A 27,397-nucleotide genomic window follows, 5' to 3' on the forward strand; every position below is an offset into this window, starting at 1 on the left:
CCTGTAGCCTCTAATAGCAGACACAGACAAACATTTCTCATCTCTGAGGAAGGTTAAAAAGTCTGCTATTCGCTGAATAGAGGTCGCAAGTGAAGAAAAACCCCGTTTATGACACCAATCACAGTAAATCGCCCATTTGCCTTGGTAAACTGCGGAGGTTGACTTCCTAAGACTGCTGGACATGTGCCCAGCTGACTTCTGAGAAAAGCCTCTCTCTTGGAGGAGATAGTTGATAGTCTCCAACCGTGAAGAGACAGGGATTCTAATGACTGGTGGAACCTTTCTGCATGGGGCTGACACAGGCGATGCCGCCAAGGCGGAATCTCCCTCAGAATCTCCGACAACAACGATAGCAGATCTAGAAACCATTCCGCCCAAGGCCACAGAAGGGCCACCAGTCATTCTGAGATCCTGTGAACCCAACAGCCTGTTCAGAACCTGACGGATCAAACAAAACGAAGGGAAGGCATACACCTCCAGGTTGTCCCAGGGATGTTGGAATGAGTCCTCTGCCAATGCCAAGGGATCTGGGACCACTGAACAGAATATCTCCAGCTTCCTGTTGTAACGTGTCGCGTAAAGGTCCAGCATGGGTCTCCCCCAAATCTGGAAAAGCCTGTCTGCTACCACTTGATGATGGGACCACCATGTGCCTAAGATTTGATCCCGGCGACTGAGTTTGTCTGCAACCACGTTCCGTTTCCCTGGGATATACCTGGCTGAAAGCTGTACCGAATTGCTGATTGCCCACTGGTGAAGCTCGACGGTCAAGACGTGAAGCTGCTGAGAAACTAGGCCTCCCTGTTTTTTCACGTAGGCTACCACCGTGGTGTTGTCTGACATGAGAACAACAGAGTGACCCTCTACCATCCCCCGATACTCCTTCAGACCGCGGAAAGCTGCCTTCAACTCCAAGACGTTGATATGCTGCTGCTTGGCCTCTTAACCCAAAACGCCTGAAGCGATGAGACCGCCTAAGTGCGCGGCCCCAACCTGCGAGGGAGGCATCCGAGAACAGAGGGAAGTCCGGAAGGAGAGAACGCAGAGGGACGCCCTTCAATAGATTCTGGTCGTCCAGCCACCAACGAAGGTCTTCTCTCACTTTCAAAGACAGTGGGACCATAAACAGGGGAGAGTCCCCCGCCGGAGACCAGAATTCCCAAAGTCTCCATTGCAGAGACCGAAGATGAAGACGCCCATGAGGGACCAGCTTCTCCAGGGAAGATAGCACTCCAAGAAGAACCTGCCACTGATGAGCTGACTGATGCGACTTTGAGAGGAAGTTGCGCGCCACAGCCCGCAACTTCTCCAATCTCTGATCCGGCGGGAAAACTCTCGCCACTGTCGTATCGATGACCATGCCCAGGTAGAGAATCCTTTGTGTGGGTACGAGGTTCAACTTTTCCTGGTTGACTAATATGCCCAGGTCTAGGCAGAACCAAAGAAGACGATCCTTGTCTTGTAGCAGCTTTTCCCTGGAAACTGCCAAGACCAACCAATCGTCGAGGTACCTCAGCAAACGGATCCCCTGAGCATTGGCCCAACTTGACACGAGAGAGAAGACCCTTGTGAACACTTGAGGGGCTGTGGTCAACCCGAAGCACAAGACTTTGAACTCAAAGATCTTGTCCGCCAGAGAGAAATGAAGGAACTCCCTGGAAGTGGGATAAACAAGGATTTGGAAGTATGTGTCCTTCAAGTCTATCGACAGCATGAAGTCGCCTTCCCTCACGGCTGCCAACACCGAGCGCGGGGTCTCCATCTTGAACCGTGTCTTCCTGGATAAGTCGATCACAGGCCTCCAACCTCCCGATGCCTTGGGCACCAAGATGATGTGACTGTAAAACCCTGCGGACGGACGCACTACTTCAGCTATCGCATCCTTGTCCAGCATTTTCTGCACCTCCTCCTGAAGAGCCAAGAACTTTAGAGAATCTGGGGGATACCTATTCCTGAGCTGTGGCTTGTCAGACAGAGGAGGAGAGAAGTCGAATGGCAACAGGTATCCCACCCGAAGGACATCTACCATCCACTTCTCCGCCCTGTAACACTGTCAATTGGTCAATGGCCAGGCAGGCACCCCCCCACCCGTGGCGCAGGAGAGGGAGAGGCGCCCAACTTACCGACAGCCCCCTTGACCTCTGCTCCTAGGGCCTCTTCTTGGTTTAAAGGAATGAGAGCAAAAGGGGCGTTAATTCTGAGACTTGGGCTGTGATGAACGGGGAAGGCCCTGCCAAACTCAAGGTCCTCGATGGCCTACCAGGGGACGATCTCGATTGCTGCTGGACCGGGGAAGGAGGGGGGGCCAGACGTCTCCGAGGGCGGGGCTCTGATTTAAACACAGCCTGGCTCACCAGACTGTCCTTGGTGTCAGCCTGACTCACCAGACTGTCCTTGGTGTCAGCCTGACATCGGTCTATCGCATTGTCGAGTTCGGCCCGTGGAAACAAAAATTGCGATTCTAACAGATCACCATTCCTCAAGGCTAGCAAAGACTGTGTCGAGCGACCTCTCCATCCTAGACAAAGCCGCGTCCCTCCTAACCAGAAGAAGATTAGCCCATAAATTGGCACTGAGGTGAGCTACATGAGAAAACGCCTTGCCCCCCGATTGCAAAAGACTGGCAAGCGAAGCGGCACTCACCAACCCATCAAGGGACCTATCAGAAGCTACCTTGGCAATGATCACAGACCAGAGGTCCAGCCAAGAAACCGTCTGCAACATGGAGGCCGCCGTAGATTCCAAGGCTAAGACGTCTTGCGGAGATAAGGACGGAGCCACTGACCTCGCCTGTTCCAAAGTCAAACCCAGTTTCAGGCGAATGACGCCTGGGTTAAGGTGGCGTGACAACAAAAATCTAGAGCTCATAGCATAGTACTTCCTATGTCTTGTGAGAGGTGGGTGTAGGAGTTTGGTAGAGCCTCTAGAGCGAAGTGAACCGTCCCAGTCAGAAACAGAGGGGTTAACCTTCTGCAAGACTGACTGAACGCACCCTGACAACGGCAACTGGAGAGATGATTTGGGGTCCTGAGCAGCTCCCACAAAGGCTTCCAACCAAGAAGGACTGTAGGATGACCGATCCTGAGTGCTACTTTCCAAATTGTTGAACCCACGAATGAGATCTACAACCTCCGAAAAGGAAGATAGAAACTCCTGCGTGTTCCTTTCTTCTTCTTCCTGCTCAGGCACCGGCGACCAATGATGAGAAGGATGTGTAGGCTCCTCTAATGTGTTTTAATCACCAAAATTCACAGAAGGGTTAGTATGCAAACAGTCTGAAATCTCTACTAGCCTATCTGGGCTGGGTCCAAGCATCAGCCTCTGAGACGGACCCACTGAAACATTACGCACATCACTTACCTCAACAAGTGACTACAGACGACCATGAACAGACACGGGCGTGGCGGCCATACGTACGTGAGATGGGGGAAACTCAAGCACTCGAGATTGATGGAGAATCCCTTATAGTGGAAGACTTGGAAGCAAGCAAATATTCCGGCTGTACCACCACCGTGCTCACTACCTTCGACCTCTTGACAGGTGCCTTCAGGTCTTTACGGCGACTAATGAACGGACGGGGGAAGTTGCAACACGCTCGTGATGTGCAAGGACGGGGTGGGGGGGTTGCATGTACGAGGTTCGGCGGCGAGGCAACCCCTGCAGAACACACATCACTAACACTGCCCGAAACCACAGCACTCTCGGGAACATGTCCGTGTTGTTCCTCCGTAGGCGGCGAAGGAAGGGCAAGGTCCTTAGCCTTCCAATGCCTAATACGCCCACGAGGTGTGGAGGGGGAAGAGGGGAAGAGGGAGAGGGAGACAGCACCAGCTTCTTATGCGCACTCTTCTCGGAAGGCGGGGACGAAGAATGCTCGGACTGATGTGCCAAAGAAGGCTCCGAAGACAAGGAAGGGAGATGTTTCGAACTGGGCGGCAGAGATGACGTCACGGCTAAGAGAGGCGGCTCGGAGTGCTCGGAGGTAACTGGAAGATACGTCATCGATGAGAGTGATGTCACAAGCGGTGGTGACGTCACGACCTCCCCTCTGAACGAGGGGGAAAGAGACGCCACTGGCGGAGAAATACACAAAGATGTGCCCCGTGACGACAACAATGGGGCTGACGCTGCAGCATCACTCCGAGACAAGGCAGCGGCAGACACCGGCAGAGCAATACAAGATGGCCAACTGCTCCCACCCGTGGAGACGAGGCCTGGAGGGGGTGGGGGTGGCCTGGCTGGACTGGGGAGGGGGGTGCGAGCCTCCTCAAAATGCGCTAGCAACCCCCCAAGGACGGGGTACCACTAGCCCAAGCGTCTTCCAAATCGCTGCCATTTTGGACGCCTCCGACTCTAGAAGAGAGGAGAATGATGAAAAAACCTCACCCTTCTCGGGAACCAAAAAAACTCCCAAAGAAGAGGGGGCTACATTACAAATAATACCCTGGCGACCTCCCGATACTTCCATCGATGAATCAATGAAAGAAAAGGTAGGAGAAGCAGGGGCAACGCTACAATGGGGGTTGACTACTGCAGAAGACGAAACATCAGGAATAGGAGTAAAGCCCTCCCAAGAAGGAAGAGTTCCCTCTTACCATAAAACTTCTTCCACTGCTCCAAAGGCCATGCCCGGCATTCCGTACAAGGATTTGTAATTGTACAAAAATTGGAACGACACCTACTGCAAGTGATGTGAGGGTCCATCGCTGACGAAGCCAAGAAATGAGAGCACGGGAATCCAGGAATTCCGGGGCACCAACGCTGACGTCGAGAAGGAGCAGAAGCAGCCATAATATTAGGTAAAAACACACACAAACACACTAAAGGAATGAAACGGGCAAAAACCGGGAAAAAGGCCAAGAGAGGAAAAAACCCAACTCTCGTCCCAAGGGGGTAAAGAAAGACTGGTGTAGATGTTCGGCGTTTGACCACTCTTCACCCGATCTACGCATGCGTTGCCAGATACCACAAGATTCCTCAATTTCATCTACTATTCTTACCGGATCCAGCTAGGTGCTAAAAATTATCCTATTGTTAACCGAGGGTTTGTTCGCGTGTGAACAATATTTATGTAAATTTACCGAGATCGAAGGTGCAGTAACTTTTTCAGAATATACAAGTTTTTTCTAATATTTCTTTGCAAACTTACAATTATATTTATAAACTATCATAAAAGATAAGAACTAAAACCAAGAGCAACCCCTGGGTATATTTACAAGCAAATATGTACGATGACGTCATGAGAGAGAGCAGCAGTACATGCTCCCCTAAAGTCAAGTACACAACTAAATCATGAGCTGCCTAGAATGGGTGACCTGAGCCAGTCTAAAAGTTGCCATTAGTAAATTTATGGTCTACTGAAGTAATGGAACCTTTTTCCTGCCCAATTTCTCCAGGAAGTAATCAGTCCAGCCCTCAAAACAAAACATGTTATTGGTACTTATATAAGGGTATTCATATTTTGGGTTAATCAAGATAATCATGAGAATACTTTTACTGTTGAACTGAATGGAAAATGATTTATAATACAATCTGAAAAACATTTTTACAAATACAGAAGATCCTTATGCATGTAAAGACTGCAAAGTAACATTTCCTTATTTTTAGAGAAATTTTAATACCTCAACATTTCTCTAATTTTAAAGCGATTTTCTTAGAGTTTAAATACCCTCTTTACAAACCTCTACCTATAAACAAAGAGAGGAAAAACTATGTATTAAAAATATAGTAACTAGAGCACCAATATATAGTTCTTGACAATATCTTGGTTCAGTGTGTATATGCAGTATATGCAGAATTTATTTAAATTCCTAAATTACAGTGAGAGATGACCTAACTTACTCAATGAAATTTACCCTCACTCCATATACACTGGTTGCATTACAGCTGCAGCTTTCTCAACACTGATGATGTTTTACCATACAGAAGTGGATAAAAGGTCAAATTCAAGATCATAGTACATATATATAAGCAAAGAAATACAAAGTTTGTTCTGCTTAAGAAAGGTTTGTGTATGCAGACAACTGTAGCTTGTTTGATACATCTTACCTGATCCTACCAAGATCATCAAAATCATGTTCTCCTGATGTTTACAAAAAGAAAAAAAGCTATACTCACTCCTCTAACAGCTTCAGTAATTGTCATACGCTTTGGAGATTCTCCATCCATCTGAGCACATGCCGAGTACAATACCATCTCTGTATCTGCAACCTGATGAAGAATGAATATTTGGATCACTCTAAATTGCAAAGTATAAACAATAATACTTCCTTACAAAATATTAATACTTAATAAATGTCCAAGGCAATCAGAGCAAGTTAATGACACCATACATTTACTCTGATTGATACAGGATTTTTATTACAATTATATCATCATTAAGTTCATCATCATATGTTTTAATGGGACAAAATAGTTCTGAATGAATGTATAAATTCATTTGGGTCATATGGACTGGTGATAAGACCCATCAAGGCCATTCAGCATAGCCATGGCAATGAACCCTTTACCTATTTAATTACTAAATATGTATACTACATAGCATGCAAAATTTACAAGCACCATTCAGTATGTGCATGTATGGACCACTGTCATTCTAACGGCACTGTTATGTACAACTTTTTTTTCCTGTATTCCTTTTACTGACTCATTCTACTTGTACACTTACTCTTTATACCTATGATAATCTTATGAATCATGCCCTAACCATAAGACGTCTTTCCTTTGTGCAACTGATATATATATATATATATATATATATATATATATATATATATATATATATATATATATATATATATATATATATAATATAGAGAGAGAGAGAGAGAGAGAGAGAGAGAGAGAGAGAGAGAGAGAGAGAGAGAGAGAGAGAGAGAGAGAAAGAGAAATAATAAAGATAGTAAATACTACACACAAAATGATAGGTTTATAGGATAAAAAAAACTAATGAGGTTGAAGTAAAAATATATATGAAGAAAATAAGAGCACAAGAAAAACTTTCAAATATCAAAAGACATGCTTGGTATGTTCTAAACTAAAAAGTACATACACTGTAACAAAAATCAATAATATAGGTTGGGTAGCATAGATCTCTACCTATTTCCCCAATGTTTTTGAATTCTTAAATTAAAACCTCAAGACTGACTATTCTCACGGCTCAAAGAAACATTGATGAAAAAATCCACTTTTTGATATTCAAGTATTTCAGAATTATTCAGGAGATGTAAGCAGATAAAAAACCGAATAAGTGTTCCAGTATTACTGAGGATGGTGGAAATAGCATAAGATTGGATGGGGGAGAAATTGAGTACAGAAGTTCAAGTACTTGTGATCCATATTAGAGGATAGTGAAGCATGGACCAAGAGGTGACATAGAATTCAGGCAGGATGGAACTACTGGAGGTCTGCATCAGGGGTCCTCTGTGACAAGAATGTTCCTCTGAAATTGAAGGGAAAGTTTCATAGGACAGTGGTCAGACCAGCTATGTTACATGGAACAGAAACAGCAAGTATGAGGAAACCAGAGAAGATGGATGTAGCAGAAATGAGAATGTTGAGGTGGATTTCAGGAGCAACAAGGGAAGATAGGATTAGAAATGAGTATACAAGAGGATTGACAAATGTACTTGAAATATCAAAGAAAATACATGAGGGATGGCTTTGATGGTATGGACACTTGTTACGAATAGAGGAACATCATGCTGAAAGACATACGACGGAAAAGGAAGTGCAGGGTAGAAGGAAGAAGGGAACATCAAGAAAGAGATGGTGTGATTGTGAAGGGAAGATTAGTTATGGAAGGGTATCGACGAGAACGATGCACAGGACAGAAATCGACCCCATATAAAAATGGGTTAAAGCAGGGAGGAAGAAGATATGATGACCTGAATACTAGTGTACATATTTCAAATTGTTTGTCTTTTTCATAAAAATACTAAATTTACAATTAAAAGGTTCCCATTTAACCCTTAAACACCGAGTGGACGTATTTTACGCCAACATTTTTTGTCTCTCGGGTGCCGACTGGATGTATTTTACGTCAACATACAAAAGTTTTTTTAAAAATTTGCGGAAAAATACTTATGGGCCTACCAGCCGAATACTCTTGAATCACGCGCCTTGGGTGGGAGATGCCTGGGAGGTTTCCAGGATCAAGGTGTTGTTTACAATCCGTTAGGCAGATGTGACGTCAAGCACGAATTTCTTTCTTGCCACACTAAAAAGTATCAGTGACACATCTTGGAAATTATTTCGTCACTTTGACAATTTTTGTACCATTTTAAATTAGCCGTTACATGGAGTATTATATATGAAAATGTGCGCATTTTTATGTAGAATACAACAAAAAATACTCATGATTGTGTTTTGAGATATTTTCATATAAATAACGATAATTGCCAAAATTTCAACCTTCGGTCAACTTTGACTCTACCAAAATGGTCGAAAAACGCAATTGTAAGCTAAAACTCTTATATGTTAGTAATATCCAATCATTTACCTTAATTTTGCAACAAATTGGAAGTCTCTAGCACAATATTTTGATTTATGGTAAATTTATGAAAAAACATTTTTTCCTTACGTCGCGCGGTAACTCTCCGAAAAAAATCATACATGCGATTGTGGTAATGTTTGCACCATTTTTAAAATTAGCCATTACATAAAGTTTTATATATGGAAATGTGCGCAATTTCATGCACAATACAACTAAAAACAACCCATGGTTTTAGCTTTTATCAGTTTTGAAATATTTTCATATAAAAAATGATAAGTGACAAATTTTCAACCTTCGGTCAACTTTGACTCTACCGAAATGGTAGAAAACGCAATTGTAAGCTAAAACTCTTATATTCTAGTAATATTCAATCATTTACCTTCATTTTGTTTTTTTGCAACAAATTGGGAAAGTCCTAGCACAATATTTTCCCGATTATGGTGAATTTATGAAAAAAATAAAATTTTCCTTATGTCCGCGCGTTAACTCCTCCGAAAAAATCATATGTGCGATTGTGGTAATGTTTGCACCATTTTAAATTAGCCGTTACATAAAGTTTTATATATGAAAATGTGCGCAATTTCATGTAGAATATAACAATAAATAATTGAAGGTTGTAGCTTTTCTCATTTTTGAAATATTTGCATATAAATCACGATAAATAGGAAAAAAAACCAAGTTCGGTCAACTTTGACTCTACCGAAATGGTCGAAAAACGCAATTGTAAGCTAAAACTCTTACAGTCTAGTAATATTCAGTCATTTATCTTCATCTTGAAACAAATTCGAAGTCTCTAGCACAATATTTAGATTATTGGTGAATTAAAAAAAAATTTCCTTCCCTCCGAGCGCGGATTCTCCGCCACAAATCTCCGAAATATTTGCTCCATTTCATATTAGGCATTTCATAGAGTTTTATATATGAAAATGTGCGCAATTTCATGTAGAATAAAACGAAAAATATTTGAAGGTTGTAGCTTTTCTAATTTCTGAAATAATTGCATATAAAAAAATAAAAATTTGACATTCAGTCAACTTTAACTCGTCAGATATGGTCGAAAACTGCAATTGTAAGCTAATACTCTTACAGTATAGTAATATTCAATCATTTGTCTTCATTTTGAAAGGAATTGGACAATATTTAGATTTATGGTGAATTTTTGAAAAAATATTTGTTTACGTCCGCGCGTTACGAATTCATGCATCCTTTTGTGATAATATTTTCTGTGTTGCTTTTATCGTTTTATAATGTGTTATATACCAAAATGATCGCAATTTAGTGTACATTACAACGAAAAAAATTAACTTGTTACCTTTAACCATTTTGCACGTAGCGCGATTTGAATACAATTATATATGAAATTTTGTTTTTGCGCTATCATATATTGCATTATTTATATATGATAATGATAATTTTTTTCATTTCTGATGGTTGCATACTAAACTTCAGGCAATGACAAAAAAAGGAGCCAAAAATGAACTCTTAATCTTGAAAACTCAGCACGCTGTGATTTTTTGAAAAAAATATTTTTTTTGCTTCCGCGCTCACTCCGAGACCACCTCGGCACACGGAAGACGATTTTTAATATACCCCTTCGGCGTTTAAGGGTTAATATATGTACTTGTCCAAAAAAGGTAAAAAATTCATTCTATAAGTGAAAATTTCATAGAAGGGATTTGATTATTTAAAATGAGATTCAGAGCCTTTGTCCAGGTTTTTTTGGAATAACTTTTGTATGCATTTGACAAAGATATTACAGGCGGCCCTTGGTTATTGCCAGGGCTTCCGTTCCTGGCCGCCGACGCTAAGTGATTTTCAATGCTAAGCGATTTTAAAGCCTACGGCCACTGCACACCTCCTTTCAAAATTCTAGACCAGTTAACAGCGCCCTAGACCAGTCAAATGGCGCCTTAATCCTGCGATGGTGATATAAGTAAAATCATATTTATGCAGTATAGATCTATAGAATTTACTGTACAGTACATTACATATAGTATTATAAATACTGTAGTGAAAAAAGCCTAGCTCTAATCCTTTGGGTGTCTAGAGTATGTAAAGATATAATAAGGTTTTATACAGTGTACAGGTAGCTGTAGTGTTCAAGTCACGATAATTCATCTTACGATAATCTGATTTTATGAGAGACCAAATTACAATAGCCTAACTTTATCCCATCTTCTAGTTACATAAGTTTAAAAACTGCAAAAATTAATGATGAAAGTATGGTTTTAATGTTATACTCGTTGCATAAACGTGTACAGCCATGAACAACCGAACATGAAATGCCTTTTTTTTTTTTTCTAAGTACAACCGAATTCGATAACCTCTGTTTGGCTTGTATTTCAATCATCGTACTATAGTACACTATTACCATAGTTGGTATAAATGACGTTATGTAGAATAGAACCGAGATATCTTAATGTAATAACTTTATTAGCTATAGATCAAAGATCTATCGGGAAATATACAATTAAATTTAAACCTAGTTATAACTGAAGCTGAGTTCAAGCTGCTAATGGGTATTATCGTGCATCGGCAACAAGGATAAAACTCCAGTAAACGTATGCCACCAAACACAACCGTAGATAAAATTGAGATAAAATAATTTTAATCAAAACTACTAGGCTTGAAAGAACACATTTTACTGTTGGTTTCACGCCGATATAAGATAAATAACGTAAAGTTCGTATTACGATGATATAAAGGAAAATTGCAAATGGAATCACAATTTTTTTTACTCAATAAACATGCCAACAACGTAATCTGTTAACGACAAAAAAAAGTTCACAATCACGAGACATGTTCAATCCATATTTCCACCTAAAAACATGTCGTATAAGGAAAAATAACCTTGTCTCATATAAGTCAAATATCTAGATATTCGTTTATGTCAACTAGAAGCAAGAAAATTCACTAAGAATTTCGTTAAATATGGCGAAACAAACATGTGTTCGCCATCAGCTGATTTGAAACCAAAACATTGGCCGCTCTGCAGAATACTAGCTTAGATTTGCCGTAGTATTTTATAATACGTACAATAATATGAAAATAAATATAATATTATTGGATACAGTGAAGTAATGTATAACTTTTTAAAGGATTTATGGAAAAGATGCATAAATAATAAAATAACACCATGCATTTATGGGAACAGTGGCGGACAAGAACGAACATGAAAAAACATCCTCTGACAACGTGGAGGGTAATTACGAAAGCTGCCTTAATTTTTGTCATATTTATGTAGAAAAAAAATACCCTATATGTAATATATTTTCATACACATTTTAACCATAAGAGCATGAACATTTATAAAATCGACACATCGATCACTAAATTTGCACTCTTTTCAACTCAATATTTTTGGAAGAGCGGCAGTTTGTATTTGACAACGTGATGGGCAGTTTCAAAAGCTGCCTTGGTATCATATTTCTGCACAGAATTAAAACTACCCTATACATAATACATTTGCATATACATTTTAAATATTAAAGCATGAACATTTATAAAATCGACACATCGATCGCTAAATTTGCACTTTATTTTAACTACATTTTCGGAAGAGCAGCAGGCATCGGCTTACAAGAATGAACATGAAAAAACATATTTGATAACGTGAAGGGCAGTTTCAAAAGCTGCCTTTATATCATATTACGTGCAGAAATAAAAATAGTACCTATATGTAATACATTTTCATACACATTTTAAACATAAAAGCATGAACATTTATAAATTGACTCATCCATACCTAAATTTGCACTCATTTAACTCTATATTTTCGGCATAGAACAGCGTCAGAGGCATATATTTTACCCTAATACCTATGTAATAACTCTCAATACAATTTTTTTAATATCATTTGCATAACCTTTATGGGCTGAACGGTATTTCTACAAATGTATGTACTCGTTAGATATAATGGCGCTAGCGACGCTGTTGACCGAATATTGTGCCGTAAAAATACCTTAAAATGCCTGATTTTTTTATGAATATTTTTGACAACAGCCGTATAACCGATTCTCCATTGAGCGATTGTGCTGTTAACCACGGGCCGCCTATACTTAGCCATAGTATACTTTAACATCCCTGCCAAATTTTTGGCAGCATTCTTCATTACTTATATTAGAAAAAAGTACATTCATAAAAGTAAAATAAAGCAGCCGAAGCCAGTGGCAGAACACTCTTAATGTATGGTTTCAAAAGTAATACATGGCGTAAACATGATATGCTGACGCCTCCCACAAGATGATGACGACAAACGGCTGTCTCTGAAATTCTGAATGAATATTCGTACCTTGTCAAGGCTTCAAGAATAGCAGCTATGATAAGTCACTGTCCCCGTGGTTGTAGGACAGCTTTTGTGATTCAACCTGCAGAATTGTTTAGAAGTGAGGAGGCCCATGGCAAACCCTATGTAAGCTTGAACAGGTAAATGTAAATGAATAATAGGGCCCTTTTTTGGGTAAGATGTACACCCGGACATCCAAGGCTACCAAGTTTTCGTCATTTGTTGACTTTCATAAGGTGCAGAAAGATAATTATATATGCATATTTATTACAATGACCGTCACTGTCATGTTAGGAAAAATATCAAAGGAGTTATGAAGAGTGCCAAAGTTTTCTTCACTGTGTTAATTGATTTTTAATTATATAATTTTTTAATGGAAAAATAGTGATAGAAAGTAATTTCTCGCAGTTTTCTTCAAGGATTCTAGCACTTGACCTCATGGCACAAATCCTATATAATACAACTACCACCACCAATACTACAAAGTGTAAACAAGGAGTATTGGTTGTATTTCACTGTTGCCAGTGGTTGAGACTTTTTCACAAATAGCCAATAATCCATCGAGGAGGCAAGTTAATGACGTCTTAATATCTTAGAAAGACATTCCTCTGAGTTTCCTGGCAATGTCTACAAGAAGTTGGTGTTACTCTTATAATTACCAGAATTATGCAACTTTATATAATACAGAATACAGTAAAAAATTAGGTAGGGATGCAAGATACCCGTGACAAAGTGTCACCTTTGTCAGATACGTTGATAAAATTTTACTTCGGAAAAACACCTGCTGTGAATCTCATAGTAGTTAGGCCAATATATTAGTTAGATCCAAATCTTTGGGTATGCTGGATAAAATATCATCAACATAAATGTACCATGTTACAGGAAAATGGCAGTTCTCGTTGGACGAGTGGTTTTCGCACTCGGCTACCAGTCCAGTGGTCCGAAGTTCGATTCTCAGCTCGGCCAATGCGGAGTCAGAGGAGTTTATTTCTGGTGATAGAAATTCATTTCTTGATATAATGTGGTTTGGATTGCACAATAAGCTGTAGGTCCCGTTGCTAGGTGGCCAATTGGTTCCTAGCCATGTAAAAATACCTAATCCTTTGGGCCAGCCCTAGGAGAACTGTTAATCAGCTCAGTGGTCTGGTAAAACTAAGATATACTTACCTTTTTACAGGAAAATGGAAAATCTTGGGGATGTGCACGCATTAAAAAAATTCCAAACATATCTTCTGTTAGTGTTTCTGCATATAACGTAAGATATGCAGCTAAATAAAAGATTTAATTTGTATATGTATATTCGTTATACAATCTGTGCGCATGTATCCACGTGGTACGTCACGTGACATGCCCATGACGTCATCACAAGGAATGTAGGCCGTGAATGATTGGACCTGCGGCAGTCTTCTAGGAAACAGCGAGTTAGTAAGATTGAGTTGGTTGGATAGATTTTTGCGTTTCAACACCTGGGTTAAAAAAGCAAGAGCCGGATGGGTTTGGAGAGAATCATAATGGCGTCAAGCCAATGTGGGCCCACCTAAGGGTTTATCCCAGTGGAAAAAATGAAAGCGCAATATGAAACGGCTGGAATAAGGACAATAGGACATATGGTGTGTTGGAAACTGGAACCTGAACTGCCCGAATAGCAAACCAAGCCACTAGCCCTTATAAACACCCCTGGGTCCTTGGAAGGGCGCGCCAGAGTGGCAAACCTCGTGAACTGGAGACAAGCGATTCTAAAAAAACGAAAAAAAAATGGTTGTGAAAACTATCATAGAAAAACTTGTTGGGACAGTTTGTTTCCTTGCTGAAAAGGGCGTCGGCTTTTGGAGTTTACGGCCTTTCAAGAGTTTGGTTTATAATCTCAGAAGATCAGAAGAATACGGAAATAAGGAAGTTTTGGTTTTCTGAGTTTGAGCACACATACTTTAAGTCAAGAAACAAGAAAATGGAACTACCATGATCCCGTAATGGCGTTTATGCTTCTTGCATCAGGTGGTTTAAGTGACAGTGAGCAGCAACTAGTGTAGTCAGCAATCGCAGAGGTATCGTATGATAATATGAAATCTACGTTAAACAGAGTGTTTTTCTGGCAACATCGGAGAAAAAGATAGTAAGGGTGTGCAGAATTAACAAAACCATCCACTGAGATAAAGAGTGAGCCGGTCTTCATGACTAAGGACGAGGGTGGCACTGCAGAAACACCAGAGAGTGCTCTGTATGTTAGGGGGTACCAGCGTGGAAGAGCCAGACTACGTGGTGAGGGGTGTGGCAGTGAGAGGCCGTGGAGGATGGTCACATTCAGCAAGAGGACAATCACGGAGGAAACAAAACCCAATTGGTCCAGATGGCAAGGTGTCAAGGTGTGTAATATGTTGATTCCCAGATTCCATTGGGCTCGTTATTCTGTCCAGATGCGTACGAAAATTCCGGAGTTTCGGAAGGCAACGAAAAAGGTGAAAAATCTTCGGAAACAAACAGTGAAGTGTTTCACTTGTCCCTGTTGTTGGGTACACAGGAAATGGCGATAAGGAAGGAAAACTTAATAAGCTTGTAGATGAGGCCAAGGGATGTGCGTTATTGGACTCAGGTTGCTCAACTACGGTGTGTGGAGTTGACTGGTTGAGTAATTTTGTTGTGTTTAAGCGATTATGAACGTAAAAGATTGTGGAAAATGAATCATCATCCACATTCACGTTTGCAAGTGGTAATACAGTGTCTTCATCAAACGTGTTTTTGTCTTCCTTGCTCTATTGCGGAATCAGCGCTACCGTGACTACAGACGTGGTGAGTTGTAACATACCACTATTGTTGAGTAAATGCTCAATGAAGAAGGCTAAAATGATCATAAACTTTGGAACAGATCAGGTAAATGTGTGTGGGAAATTGATTGATTTGAAGACATCGTCATCGGGTCATTATTTAATGCCGGTGTCAGCTTGACTAGGAGAGTGCCAAACCATAGCGCTGGCAACATGTGGGGAAGCGATGTGAGAAAGACTGCTTTGAAACTACACAAACAGTTTGGCCATCCTACAGCTTCAAGGTTAATTAAACTTGTGAAAGATGCTGGCATTAATAATTTGGAAATTAAAAAGCCATTGAAAAAGTAAACATAGAGTGTGAAGTGTGTCACAAGCTAAAGAAGGCCAGACCACGTCCTGTTGTGTGCATCCCCATGGCGAGTAAGTTTAATGAAGCTATTGCAATGGATTTAAAGATTTGGGGAAAGAAATATTTGTTGTGATCATAGACATGGCAAACCAGGTACTGTGCTGCCACAGTCATTAGTGACAAGCGTGGAACAACCATTGTGAGTGAGTTATTTAAAAAGTGGATTAGTATTTTTGGTGCACCGAAAAAAATTCTAACAGACAATGCTGTGAATTCAATAATGATGATATGAGGGTGCTAGGAGAAACATTTAACATCAAGGTGATGACCAACCTCTGCAGAGAGTCCATGGAGCAATGGAGTGTGCGAGCGACCAGAATGCTGTGATTGGCGACACTGTCAGGAAAATCATGGATGACAGTAAATGTAGCTTGGAATGCTGGCTTTTGGCATGGCAATATCTGCAAGAAATGCGTTATCCAATCACTCAGGGTTCGCACCCAACCAGCTTGTTTTCGGTCATAATCCTGGATTACCCAGTGTGTACACGCAATAACCCACCAGCTTTAGAATTTAGTACATCAGAAATTGTGAGAGACAATTTAAATGCATTACACTTGGCTAGACAGGAGTTCATCAAATCAGAATCAGTGAACGTTTGAGGAGAGCTTTGCTAACACAACATACGTTGCAAGTGATGTCAATGAACTCGAAAATGGTGATGAAGTATTTTATAAAAGAAATGACAGCCCTGAATGGCATGGCCCGGGTATCGTTATTGGCAAGGATGGGAAGCAAGTTTTGTGCGACACGGTGGTGTTTACGTAGAGTACACGAGTGTAGGTTAGCGCATCTCCCGCTAACAGCCCAATAGTGAAAGATATGTGGTAGCGTTGCTCCAGAGACAGTGCAAGAGGAAAGAAAAACCAAGCGTCGCTTTGTTACAACCATGAGTTTGTGTGAGGAAGACTCTGAGGATGAAGAGTCTGTGAATAAGTCCGCAGAAAGTGGAGATCGAAGAGGTGGATGCATCTGAATATGCAGAGAGTGAAAATATAGAAAATGGCGACAGAAGCAGCATCAAAGGATACATCAAGGCTTTCAGTTGGTGAAAGGGTAAGAGGTATACACGTTGAAAGTGGTGAATTCAGGTCGGGTAAAATTGTCAGTCGAGCCGGTAAAGCTACTGGAAAATACAAGAACTGTTATAATTTAAAGTGGGACTATGATGGAAGTATCTCTTGGGCAGATTTGAGTAAAGATTTTAGTGATTTAGAGATTGTTGATGACAACTTACTGAGATGATGGTTCTATTTAATTCGGATCAAGTCTTAAGTGCCAAGGAAACAGAAATTCAGAACTGAAGGATAATGATTCTATGAAGAGGTGAATGATGTTGGACAAGATGCACTATCAGTTCGATGGGTTATTACTGAAAAATTAAAAGGGGGGAAAACCAGTGGTGAAAGCTCGTTTAGTTGCGAGAGGTTTGAAGAAGACAGCACAGATTTGAAAAAAAGATTCTCCTACGTGCGTCTTCCAAAAGGAGGCGGTGCGTTTGGGCTTTTTGTCACTGGCCCCGCTACACGTCACTGGACTGCCACAAACTTGGATATAAAAGCAGCATACCTGCAGGGGGACAAGATTGAAAGAATTGTACACCTGCGTCCCTCCACCAGAGTTTGATGAAGGTAAGCCTGTGGAGGTTAAAGAAGACTGTTTACGGCTTGTGTGATGCCACTCGACAGTGGTATTTGAGTGTTAAAAATCTGCTGCTAAATCTGGGAGCTAAAGTGTGTACACTTGATCCGGCGCTGTTTTGGTTACGTGACGGCAAAGCTGAAGAGTGGTGTGCATTCATGTCGTATGATTTTTTGTGGGCAGGAACACCAGAGTTTAAGCGACAAGTGATTGATCAGTTGAGAGAGACATTCACCATAGGAGCTCAGAGACTAAGGCCTTCAAATACGTTGGAATAAAATGTTGTATCAAACAAGAATGGCAGCATAGCTCTTGACCAGTTTCAGTATGCAATGACCTTGAAACCAATACCTGTGAGTAGACAACGGGCCTGCGGTGAAGTCTGCAGAGCTGTCTGACTCGGAGAAATCAGAGTATAGAGCTATGATTGGACAGTTAAGCTGGATTGCTACTCACACCAGACCTGACATTTCATTTGAGTGTGTGAGTTAAGTGGGTTACGTTGCAATGCAACAGTGTCAGATTTAATGCGACTCAACAAAGTCATAGAGAGAGTAAAGACTGATAATGTTAAATTGTATGCCAAGGATGAGGAATCTTGAAGAGTGTCACCTCGAGTGTTTTTCCGATGCCTCGTTTGCCAACTTAAAAGGAAAGGAAATGGATACAAGGAGGATTCGTGATTTTCTTACGGATAATGATATGGAGAGATGTCCAGTATTCTGGCAAACAAGAAAAATTAGAAGAAGTTGGTCAAGTCCACCCTATCAGCTGAAACAATGGCGCTTTTGGAATGTGCAGAGACTGCAGTATACCTGGCTAGAATTCTGTGCGAAATTTCTGGATGTATGACATGAAAAATAAAATGTTTCGTTGACAATAAAAGCCTTGTTGACGCTCTTCATTCCTACAAGAATGTGGAAGATAAGAGATGAGAATTTGACATAGCTGTTTTGCGAGACATGCTAGAACGTGGTGAAATTACGGAAGTGGTCTGGGTAGATACATCAACAGCAACTTGCTGATTGTCTGACAAAGAGAGGGGGGCGTCGACCGAGCAGCTACGTGCTGCGGTCAGCAGAGAATGAATGGAGACGACAGCAGTTAAAACTCTCCTTCCAAGACAAAGAAAGAAGGGGGAGAGTGTTAGTGTTTCTGCATATAACGTCAAGATATGCAGCTAAATAAAAGATTTAATTTTGTTATATGTATATTCGTTATACAATCTGTGCGCATGTATCACGTGGTACGTCACGTGACATGCCATGACGTCATCACAAGGAATGTAGGCCGTGAATGATTGGACCTGCGGCAGTCTTCTAGGAACAGCGAGTTAGTAAAGATTGAGTTGGATAGATTTTTGCGTTTAACATCTTCATAGTATATATTTAAACTACACTTCTTGGCAGACCTATAGACAGAAGTGGTGAACAATGACATTCTTTGAAATAATAGATATCAGCATTAGCTCTCACAAAAACAAGAGTCAATGTTCTTTGTTAAGAAGAATCTATTGTCTCTAGAGGTCACATTGACAAAACCTGAGTTTGCATAGAAAATTCCTTGAATGTTGTGTTCATGTGTGCGTTTGTTTCTGTAGGCAGAACCAGTGAGAGAAGTGTCATTTAAAGTAGATTACCTTCCTAACAAGGAGAAAATAAAATGTAAAAATCTCTACGAAGTGTAGATCAGAAATTATGAAATAAATGATGTGTTATTACACAATCGGCTTTGCACAACGAACTTGTTCACTCCATGACGTGGTAGATCGGGAGTGGTTTTACAAGAATGCTCGTTCGTTTGTATTTCACATTTTACCTCCACTATATCATATGAGTTTTGGGGCATTATTCACCAAGCTTGTCCTAGAAGATGGAGGGAGTGTGACAACCACAAGGAACTATTATCATGGACATCAAAGATGAGAGTTGTTGAAACTTTCATTGATGAATTACATCAGATGAGAGTTGTTGAAACTTTCATTGATGAATTCCTTTACAGCATCTCAAACTATTTGAGATGAAATGCAAAGTGGCAGAAAAACCTTTCTTTCTCATGAGACATTCATGAGAAATTATCATTCTGTTTTTGTGCACTTGTTGGTGAAATGTATCACTGTCCTCTTTATGAGATTTGTTATTATTTTGACAAGTGTGTTAATATGGATTGTGTTTCTTTCTGACAGGAACTCTTTTGAATTGTCGCTTTACTGGCATCTGCAAGCTGGATTATTACCTAGTATTGATAATACTTATGGTGCTTAATGTGTTGAAGAGACTAATTGATTTGCTGCATGATTATTCAATTTTGTGGAACTGATATCAGTGTGTGGTGAGAAGTGTCCCTTTTATTTTCTGTTTCACTTGTGGGAATAGTTCAGTTCCAGAAATCTTGTTCTAGACAGTCCGTTTTCTATGTCAAGTTTAACCCTGGATAGGTTAGCAGGGTCAAGCACGACCCGAGGGGTGTTTCAAAAAACATGTTTCTGGGTCGACCTGTGTTCGCCGGTGAAAAGGGATCCTGCTATCTACTTTTCCAGTATAAATAGTTTCTAAATATACCAGAGAAAAAAGCTAGCATTGGTATGCAGAGGTTACTACCCTCGCGCAAGCACCCAAAGGGCGTCGGGTATAAAGTTCAGGGCATGTGAAAGCCACTATTCACAGGTCTCCTGCCATTTAGTCTCTTCCCTCTCAAAAACCCCCACATGGGGTGAGCCGAGTCAACGGTCACACCTACATCGCCCTCGTAGTAATACTGCTAATACCCGACGCGAGCGACATCTGCAATCCTGTTAGAACCCTTTTTTCAGAAGTGACGCGTTTTTTCTTGCTCGATCTTTACCGCTTTTGGTTTGTTTTGTGCGATGGCCTCTTCCAAGATGTCTCCTACACCTAAGTTGAGTACCCCAGTTTATGTTTTTCCACATATTATGAAGTTGCGGACGTTTTATGGCCCGTGGTTCCGTAGAAAGTATTGCGGGAGCAGGGCGTCACCCCTCCATCTTGGGTACCGCGAGCGGGAACGCATAGGTTGGGTACTATGTTTTGTTTATTTACATAATTCGAACTTTCATTTTATATTGACACCAAAGTATCCAATTCCTGTGTTTCTTATTATATATAAGGCGGTCCCCGGGTTACGACGGGGTTCCGTTTCTTAAGACGCGTCGTAACCCGAAAATCGTCGTAAGCCGGAACGACGTTCTTGAAAACATGTCCACATTGGGAAAATTTCAATACTAATTTGCAATTTTTCTTAGGGCGTCTCTAAAATTATCACTAATTTACTTTTTTCATGGTGCAACACTGTGTATTCACAAATTACCTGTATATTTTCATTAAAATACAAGAGAGAGAGAGAGAGAGAGAGAGAGATGAGAGAGAGAGAGAGAGAGAGAGAGAGAGAGAGAAATAACTCCTTAGGTTTCAATAGATTGAAATGAACGTCTGTAGGCAACTTTTTCCCCCTCCCATAAATACATATATTTCTCCAGAGAGAGAGAAGAGAGGACTGTGCAATGAGTTTGTCTGTCTATCAATTCTTTTTGCTGAGAGCGAGAGAGATAAAAGGAAGGAAGAAATAGAAACACCAAATGTATGACAAGTATTCTTGTGGAGAGAGAGAGAGAGAGAGAGAGAGAGAGCGAGAGAGAGAGAGAGAGAGAGAGACGAGAGAGAGAGAGAGAGAGAGAGAGTGAGTTGTCCTTACAGTATTTAAGAGAGAGAAATGGAATGATTATTGTGTTATAAAAATACTCAGATATGAATTTTGTACTTATAGTATTATTATTGGAAAATATTAATGATAAACTTATTACATACACATCCATGAAAATGATCTCATCTCAGAAAAGAGAGAGAGAGAGAGAGAGAGAGAGAGAGAGAGAGAGAGAGACGCCAGAGAGAGAGAGAGAGAGAGAGAGAGAGTTAACCTTAATTAAAAGTGACATGGATAGATTAGTACGTATTGTATTTCTTTAAAATACTATCAACATATGAATTTTGGTAATAACAGTTATTATTATTATTATTAATTATTATATTATTATTATTTGAAAGTATTAAAAACAAATAGTACAAGCAAAGTACATAAAAATCTTGAGTCTCAGTAAATGGAGAGAGAGAGAGAGAGACGATGAGATTGAGAGAGAGAGGAGAGAGAGGAGAGAGAGAGGTGGAGAGAGAGAGAGAGGGGAATAGAGAGAGGAGAGGGGAAAAAAGTCTTCAGGACCACTGATTGCAACACTGCAGCTCTCCCCCAGCTCTTCCCCTTTTGGCTGTCACAGAACATGATATATATCTGACAGTTTTAGTACCGAAAGGTTACAGAAAGACTGGGATTTCCTTCAACAGAGAAGACTGGGATTTCCTTCATTCTTCGATAATTTTTTTAAATATAAGCTAAAATCTTACTAATTCACTATGGTATTTTCTTTAATGAATTGATATTATTGCTGTATAAATTAATATTAATATTTGAAAATAGTAAATCATTTATTTATCATACTAAAAAACATACATCTTTGTAGTATAGAGAGAGAGAGAGAGATTAAATAGTGATTATTTTCTTGGAAAATACAAAGAGAGAGAGAGAGAGAGAAACTGTGCTAAACTATAAAGGATTCTTATCTTATCATAATATGTGTTTTTAAAAGCGTCGTTAAACTCGGAGCGGTTGTAAACCTCTCGGAACAAGCGGTCGTAACCCCAGGGACGGAATTTTTCAAATGAATATTTAAGAAAAAGCGTCGTAACCTCGGAACGTCGTAAGACCGGAACCCGTCGTAAACCCGGGGAAGCCTCCCTGTATACATTTCATTGTAGCAATCTGTTAAAAACAACATAACGTTCACTCCCATGTCTTTTTCGGATAGTTTACTATGGCCCCTAAGCGAAATGACTAGACGTTAAATCAGATAAGGAACACTGTTAGCTTTTCTTTTGCCCCTTAAACTATGGGCGGTACGCAGAATCTTGAACATGTTCTTATTATGTATTAATATATTACCAATTATAGAAAGCAGGCCGTGTGCCCTGCGCAAGTTCAGAGAGCGAGGAGGAGAGTTGGCTTTTTTATAGCGGTTAATATTTTTTTGTTTTTATTTCTATTTACCTAAAGGTTAGCCTGATGGGACCTTAGCGATGAGGGAGAGGAGAGAGCTGGTGGGAGGTCTTTTTCATCTATCTCTCCCTCTTCTCTCTCCTCCTCTCTCTTCTTCTTCCTCTCTTCCTCTCTGCTCCTCTCTCTCTTTCTCGATAGAACTTTTTTCACAATTGCAAATATACAGGGTGGCCACCTCGTACATTACGAAAGGCTCAACTTACGAAAAACTCGAGATAGATACGAAAAGAAAAATACGAGAAATTTTAAAGCTGCTACATACAAAAAGTTTCCAAGATCACATAAAAGGTTGATGCTGTAAAGTCCCAAGATTCGCCCCAGACCACCGGAGAAACAACTTTTACTTAAAAACTCCTGGCGCCACCAACTGAGTAAACTTGCCACCATACCTCCCGCTCTCCCATTGGTTCCTGGATGCTAGTCACCCCCATAAGGGTTCCTGCTCTCCTATTCGGATCAACATCTAACCCCTTTGCTTGCTTCAAGTATTCTATTGGTAAAAGGCGTTGCTGTAAATTGAAAAACTTATTCATGCAATACTTTTGTATCAAAAAGAAAACATTAGGTAAAGATAGAATAAAGAATATGAAATGAATGGATTATTATACTGGTTTCTTTGGTAGTTTCCACAGCTTGAAGAGAGATAATGAAAACTTTATGGGCTTACTGGGTGTAAACAGTGATTGTTGGCGATCGTTTGATACTCGTTAAGTTGCTGGATTGTAAACAGAAGTTTGGGAAGCTTTTCTTTTTGTTTGTTTGTTTTATTTATAGTTAATGGTTACTTAATTAATTATTTGGAAAATGAGTACATGCGATACATTAATAAAAAAAATGTTGAATTAAGAATAAAATAATAAAAATAAATCAGACTGCCAACAAATACGTTATTTTTTAGAAATTCGTCTGTTTTAATATTACGTTACGGTCTGCGTATTATGTTTCATTAATAGCACATATTTCTAAGGTAAAATATTACTAAACATTACCAGAGAAAAAACTAAAATGGGATGTCAAGGAGTATCTGACTCGCTCACCTATATGAAAAAGTGAAACCACTTACCATGGGTCTCGTTACCAATTGAGATCTATCCTTCTACAAAATCCCCCTGCTAGAGAGGGCTGGATGCACAGCCCACACCAGGTAACTACTAAATAACTAGTGCCTCCCAACGTCCAGCACGAGCGCCTCTAGCGGCCATCCTTGGCGATTTTAGAAAGGTCCAAGCTTAGGGCCCAAAGGGAGTGGGAGCAAAAAACAGGGGTGGGATTTCAACTGGGGTTGAAGCAGGCCCTTGCCCAGAAATAGATTTTTTCCTTCGTTCTCAAAATCCCACTTTTTCTGGGTTCAGACCCGTGTCGCTTTCCGGGTGAAAATAGTACCAGAGAAATGGCCACAAAGCTTGGTGGTAAATAAGATAAGAATAAAAGAAGGGAATAAGAAAAAAACAGGAGTATATTAGATTACTATAAATTAAAATACTTTATAATTACAGAAGTTAAAAATAAAATATGTACTTAATATAACCTTATGAAAAGTTTATAGTAACTTAATGATAACTTTACAAATAAACCTTAAAACTAGACAAAAAACAATAGATTCATTTACAGGTGTGAACTAATCCATAGCAAAAAAAAATAAGGAAAACATCACAATTATAGCTCCTTTTTGGGTTGGGCAGCTAAGGCTCTAAAACAGAGTAGAACTTCGGTGGCAGGAATACAGGAAGGCAGGTTAGCGAAAGGAGAATCTGGCAGACAGAGTACATGAGAAAACTGGTTTTTCCCAGCATGCTACTGCTGGAAAAACTTAAGAGGACTCTCAAGGATTCAGGTGTAGTGGCGTCTGAATCACTGTCCGGCGATTCCCAGCCTGGTGTACTTCAGATCAATCCAAAAATCATATGTTGGAAACTAATCATGGACTTTGGGGAAACGAATCTGGGTTGGCTTTTTGTTAAAAAGTTACAAGATTCTGTTGCCTAATTCCTTTTAAGGAAATTAAGGCGAAAACAGGGCGGTCCCGGGTTACGACGGTTTTCCGGCTTAACCGGGACGTTCAATAGGTTACGACGCTTTTTTCTGAAATATTCAATGGCGAAAAATCCGTCCTGGGCGTTACGACGGCTTCTGTTCCGAGGTTACGACGCGGCCGGCTGCTTCCGACGCTCCGACGTTAAACGACGCTTTTAAAAAACGCTTACTATGATAAAAAATCCTTTATAGTTTAGCACAGTATCTTAATCCTCTTCACGCCGATTGGACGATTTTCACGTCGGACAATTTTTTGTCTCCTGGTGTGACCAGATCTGGACGTATTTACGTCGACTTACAAAAGTTTTTTTTGTTTTTAATTTGCGGAAAAAGAAAATATACTTATAGGGCCTACCAGGACTAACCACTTTTGAATCACGCGGCCTTGGGGGATGCTGGGAACTTCACGGCGATCAAGGTTGTTGTTTTGTTTACAATCGTTACGCAGGCCGCGAAATTTCTTTTTCTTGCCAGCCCAACTTAAAAAGTATCTGTGGACACCATCCTCAGGAAATATTTCGTCACTTTGACATAATTTTTGTACCACCATTGTAAAATTAGCCGTTAACAAGAAGTATTATATATGAAAAATGTGCTAATTTTTATGTAGAATAAAATAAAACAAAAAAATACTCATGATTGTGTAAGCTTTTATCAGTTTTGAGATATTTTCCTTCATATAAAATAATAACGGTTAAGTGCCAAAATTTAAATTTCAACCTTACAGTCAACTTTGGGACTCTACCGAAATTGGTTGGTGAAAAATTGAAAAACGCCAATTGTAAGAACTAAAACTCTTAACATTTTAGTAATATTTAATCAATTACCTTAATTTTGCAAACTAATTGGAAGTCTCTAGCACAATATTTTCGATTTATGGTGAATTTTATGGAAAAAAACTTTTTTCCGCCTTACGTGGCCGCGCGGAGGTAACTCTTCCGGAAAAAAAAATCATATATGCGATTGTGGGTTGTAACTGTTTGCCACCATTTTAAAATTAGCCGTTATATAAAGTTTTCATATAATGGAAATGTGCTGCAATTTCATGGCACAAATACAACTAAAAACAACCCATGGTTGTAGCTTTGTTTTATCAGTTTTGATGATTATTTTCATATAAATAACGGATAATTAATTGCCTAAAATTTCAACCTTCGGTTCAACTTTGACCTCTTACCGAAATGGTTTAAAAAAACGCAAATTGTCAAGCTAAAACTCTTATATTGTAGTCTAGTTTCAAGCATTTACCTTCATTTTACAACAAATTGGAAGTCTCTAGCAACCAAAATTTCGATTTATGGTGAATTTATGAACAAAAATAACATTTTCTTTACGTTCCGCGCAGTAACCTTCTCCGAAAAAATCATACGTGGCCGATTGGTGGTAATGTTTGCACCATTTTGTTAAATTTAGACTGTTTACATAAATTCTTTTATATATGGACAATGTGCGCAATTTTCAATGTAGAATACAACAATAAAATTAATTGAAGGTTGTAGGCTTTCAGCTTTTCTCATTTTTGTTTGAAATATTTTGCCATATTAAATCACGAATAAATAGGGAAAAAAAAAACCCAAAGTTCGGTCAAACTTTGGACTCTACCGGAAAATGGGTCGAAATAAAAAACGCCAAATTGTAAGCTAAAAACCCTCTTACCAGTCCTAGGGGGGTCAAAATATTCCAGTCATTTATTTCTTCATCTTGAAACAAATTCGAAAAGTCCTCTAGCAACAAATTTATTGAATTTATGGTGAATTTAAACAAAAAATCTTTCCTTCCCTACCGGGTGCCGTGGATTCTCCGCCACAAATCTCCGAAATGCCGTACGTTTCCCCATTCTCGGAATATTTGCTCCAATTTCATATTCCGGCAGTTTCATTTAGAGTTTTAATATTATGAAAATGTTGCAAAATGTTCATGTAGAATCAAAATGAAAAATATTTGAAGGTTGGTAAGCTTTTTTCTTATTTCCGAAAACTAATTGGCATATTAAAAATAAAAATAATATATAAAAAATTAAAAAATTGGACATTCGGTCAACTTTAACTCGTCGATATGGTCAAAAAAAACTGCCAATTGTAAGCTAAAATACTCTTAACAGTATAGTAAAATTCAATTGCAATGATTTGTCTTCATTTTGAAAGAAAGGAAATTGGAAGTCTCTAGGGACAATAATTAGATTTATGGTGAATTTTTGAAAAAAAATATTTATGGTTCCTGCAAGTTACGAATTCATGCCTTATTTTATTGTGATAATATTTTACTCTGTGTTGCTTTTGATCGTTTTACAATGGTGTTATATAACAAAAACATGATCGCAATTTAGTGTACATTACAACGAAAAAAAAAGTAACTTGTTACCTCTAAACTGTTTGTGCAACCAGCGTTGATTTGTTGAATACAATCATATGTGAAATTTCGTTTTTCGCGCTATATATATCGCATTATTTTCTTATAATGATAATGATAAGTTTTTTTCATTTCTGATGGTTGGACATACTTAAACTTCAGGGCAAATGACAAAAAAAAAGGTAGCCAAAAAAGGAATCGAACTCTTAATCTTGAAAACTAAGCGCGCTGTGATTTTTTTGAAAAAAATGATATTGTTATGGATACAATAAATTCTTTTATACAATACTTACCTG

General features: G+C 39.5%; 1 protein-coding gene across 2 annotated transcripts in view; it reads right to left on the minus strand.

The window, feature by feature from the left end:
• Positions 1-27,397, minus strand: part of LOC135200302 (glycine--tRNA ligase-like) — a 674,105-nt gene that overhangs the window by 347,623 nt on the left and 299,085 nt on the right. For both annotated transcript variants that reach the window (XM_064228841.1, XM_064228850.1), the window contains exon 9: positions 6,118-6,210. In XM_064228841.1, the coding sequence (XP_064084911.1) occupies positions 6,118-6,210 (93 nt within the window). The remainder of the gene's footprint in view (positions 1-6,117; positions 6,211-27,397) is intronic.

Source organism: Macrobrachium nipponense, chromosome 23 (assembly GCF_015104395.2).
Source record: "Macrobrachium nipponense isolate FS-2020 chromosome 23, ASM1510439v2, whole genome shotgun sequence".
In the NCBI taxonomy this organism is placed as follows: Eukaryota; Metazoa; Arthropoda; class Malacostraca; order Decapoda; family Palaemonidae; genus Macrobrachium; species Macrobrachium nipponense.